The sequence below is a fragment of the Piliocolobus tephrosceles genome, chromosome 17 (genome assembly GCF_002776525.5).
Source record: "Piliocolobus tephrosceles isolate RC106 chromosome 17, ASM277652v3, whole genome shotgun sequence".
Classification (NCBI taxonomy): domain Eukaryota; kingdom Metazoa; phylum Chordata; class Mammalia; order Primates; family Cercopithecidae; genus Piliocolobus; species Piliocolobus tephrosceles.
Window position 1 is genome coordinate 69,774,973 of NC_045450.1, and position 3,541 is coordinate 69,778,513.

At 53.3% G+C, this 3,541-nt stretch overlaps 1 protein-coding gene across 1 annotated transcript in view; it reads right to left on the reverse strand.

The window, feature by feature from the left end:
- Positions 1–1,377: 1,377 nt before the first annotated feature.
- The window catches only part of CIBAR2 (CBY1 interacting BAR domain containing 2), a 10,749-nt gene continuing 8,585 nt past the window's right edge, over positions 1,378–3,541 (reverse strand). Inside the window, exons 7-8 of the mRNA XM_031934446.1 lie at positions 2,969–3,070; positions 1,378–1,524 (exon numbers count right to left, since the gene is read on the reverse strand). Of these exons, the coding sequence (XP_031790306.1) occupies positions 1,378–1,524; positions 2,969–3,070 (249 nt within the window). The remainder of the gene's footprint in view (positions 1,525–2,968; positions 3,071–3,541) is intronic.

The window sequence follows — 3,541 nt, forward strand, 5'->3', positions numbered from 1 at the left end:
GCCCGTATCTGCAGGCTCCAGGTGTACTTTCTAACCTGGAATCATTGTGCAGCGTGTGGCCTTGAGGGACAGAGATGGCCACACTCATGGGAAGCACGGAAGCCAGTTTTTTGTTCGTTTTGTTTTTTGAGATGGAGTTTTGCTTTTGTTGCCCAGGCTGCAGTGCAGTGGCACCATCTCGGCTCACGGCAACCTCTGCCCTGCAGGTTCAAGCGATTCTCCTGCCTCAGCCTCCCAAATACCTGGGATTACAGGTTTGTGCCACCACGCCCGGTTAAATTTTTGTATTTTTAGTAGAGATGGGGTTCACCATGTTGGCCAGGCTGGTCTCGAACTCCAGACCTCTGGTGATCTACCTGCCTCGGCCTCCCAAAGTGCTGGGATTACAGGTATGAGCCACTGCGCCTGGCCACGGAAGACAGTTCTAGGACCCAGACATCTCCACCAAGCCTCACTGTCACCGAGTTGTGCCAGGCTGGGAGGAGCAGGCTCACCTCAGCTGCCCTCAGACATGGTCCAGAGGATTCGCTCCCTGGCTGTGCACCAGGGGTCCCAGCAGACAGCACCCCCGTCCACACACCCCAACCCTCCCTACACCTCCACCCCCCTCTGACCACTGTGGATTTCTGTGGCAATCTTGGTCCCAAGAGCATCACTGCACATCACGTCCATGTGTTGTGGGCTGAATTTTGTCCCCGAAGGTCTATGTTGAAGTCCTACCCGCCCCCATACTTCAGAATGTGACCTTATTTGGAAATGGGTCGTTGCTGATATAATTAGTCAAGATGAGGCCACCCTGGAGTGAGGGGGGTCTCTGATGATGGGCGTCCTTATAGGAAGGGGAGGTTTGGACACAGGCTTAAGTGCACACTGGGAGAACACCCCGCGAAGAGGAAGGCAGGGGCTGGGGATGCGGCTGCAAGCCCAGGCGTGCCAAGGACAGGAGCCACTGGAAGCTGGAGGGGGCCTGGGATGGGTGCTGACCTCCAGAAAGAACCAGCTGCTGACAGCTTGCTGTCAGATTTCTGGGTTCCAGAACACAGGAGAGTGATTTTCTGTGGTTTGAGCTTCCCGGGCAGTGGTGCTTTGTCAAGGCAGCCCAGGAAAGGCATCCACTGTGCTTGCAACATGAACACAGGGGCAAGCACACCCCACCTGAGCCCCCGGACTAAAGGCAGGACGAGAGCGCCGGGATCCAGCTGAGAGTCACAGGGCATTTATTGAACACCTACTATGTGCCAGGCACAGTGATCCCCCAGAGCAACCTGTGAGGTGAGTGATATTGGCCCTGTTGTACAGATGAGGAAACTGAGGCTCAGGGGACATGTGGCTTGCCTGAGGGCACACAGCAGAGCCCAGCTGAGGACCCCAGGCCAGCTAAGTTCTTCTGACTGTTGTGGGCGGTTCTCTATTATTGGGTCTCTGCCCCAGTGCCCTGGGATCCTCCACGGGGTCCTCCTCCATGGAGTCGTCCTCACTCTCCTCCCCTTCTTTTCCTGGGCTCCGTATCGTGCTCTGAGCACTCTAAATAATAGTAATAATCAAACGACAGCAACATCAGTAATAATCATGGCAGCAACAAGTCTCGAGTGTTCGTTGCGCAACAGGCCGGGTTTTCCGTGCTTTGTGTGGATCTGCTCATCTGATACTCAGCACAGCCCTCCACAGAGGTTACTGTTCTGAGCCACTCTGCAGGCGAGGACTCTAAGGCACAGAGAGGCTAGGAGACTTTCCCGAGGTCCCACCGCCAGGAGCAGTGGGCTCAGACCAAGAAACAGATAGCATAAAGAAAACCAACCAAAACTTCAGGAAACACTGGGCACACTTACAGAAATGCAAAATGCTCTGGGAAGTCTCAGCAATAGAATTGAATAAGTAGAAGAAGGAAATTCAGAGCTTGAAGACAAGGTCTTCGAATTAACCCAATCCAACAAAGACAAAGAAAAAAGAATAAGAAAATATGGACAAAGCCTCCGGGCAGTCTGGGGTTATTTTAAACAGCTTGGGATTGCACTTACCCTGCCATCGTTAGGGAGAATGTCCTGGAAGCATGAGATACCCACCCTGCCCACACACACAGTGAGCTGACTGCCCCCTCAACCCCCGGTCACGGAGACTAAACCTGCCATGATTGGCATGAGGATGCTCAGGGTCTTCATTTGCCCTACACAGCTGGACCTGCAGAGTTCCCTGCAGAAATGTAAGTGCACCTGACGGCAGGCCTTCCTGGGGCTGTAAGGTAACGTGTAATGTATGCACCTAATCACTTCCCTAACCTCTGAGGAATCCTGGATTCTGGAAACCGTGGGGCCATGGGCTGGGATGGAGGTGTGGACCTGTCCGGGGGGCCTCTGTTTCTCAAGTGGCCACACCTCAGAGTGCCTCCAGGGAGTGCTCAGGACTCGTGGCAGCCACGGCAGGGACTGTATGAGCTACCACACTGGGTGTTGTGGCTTCATTGATTCTTTTTTTTTTTTTTTTTTTTGGAGACAGAGTCTCGCTCTATCACCTGGGCTAGAGTGCAATAGTACAATCTCGGCTCTCTGCAACCTCTGCCTCATGGGTTCAAGTGATTCTCCTGCCTCAGTCTTCCAAGTAGCTGGGATTACAGGCATATGCCACCAAGCCTGGCTAATTTTTGCATTTTTTTTTTAGTAGAGATGGGGTTTCACGATGTTGGCCAGACTGGTCTCAAACTCCTGACCTCAAGTGATCTGCCTGCCTCGGCCTCCTAAAGTGCTGGGATGACAGGCATGAGCCCCCGCACCTGCCTTTGTTCTACTTCAAGGCAAAGTCCTGGTCAGACCCCAGGCAGCCCTCCACACTCCCACCACCCCCGCCTCCTCAGCCTCTCATTTCGAATTTGAGTTCTCAACCACCCTCCTCTGATCCCTGGGATTACTACCACAGGACCTCCCAGGCCGTGTACGTCATTTTAGGTGTAATCCCCACTCACCCACACACTCACCTGCCTGACGAGAGACTGAAGAACAGATGGAGAGGGGTTGGTGCTGGCAAGCAGCTGAGTATCGTAATGCCCATAAACTCCTTGCATCTTGGCTCTAAAATCCTGCCGGGGAGAGACCAGGGTGGATTGGATCCAATGGGAAAACACAGCCTGTGTCGGGGGAGTGGGATGGAAAGACGGTGGGATAAGAAGACCCCAGACAGCTAACGCCCATGGAACTCCACGGTCCTCTCCAGGAGCTTCCTGTTTCTTATTCCACATACTCCACGGCAGCCCTGTGAGTGGGCATTATCACCCGCTTTACAGATGGGAGAGGCCCAGAGGCCAGGTAACATGACCGTCGTCACACGGGAAAACAGCTGGATTCAAGATTCCCCTTGCCCCTAAAAAGAATATTGTTAAGTGAGTGAATGCGAGAGAAGCCCCTCCGACCTGCAGCAAACCTCTCGTGGTAGTTTTAAGGCTTATTGGTAACTCAGATGATCTGATGCTTCTCCCATCAGGAGCTGGAATCAAATTCCTCTCCCCTTGAATACAGGCAGCCTCAGAGATTCACTTCTAACAAATGCAATA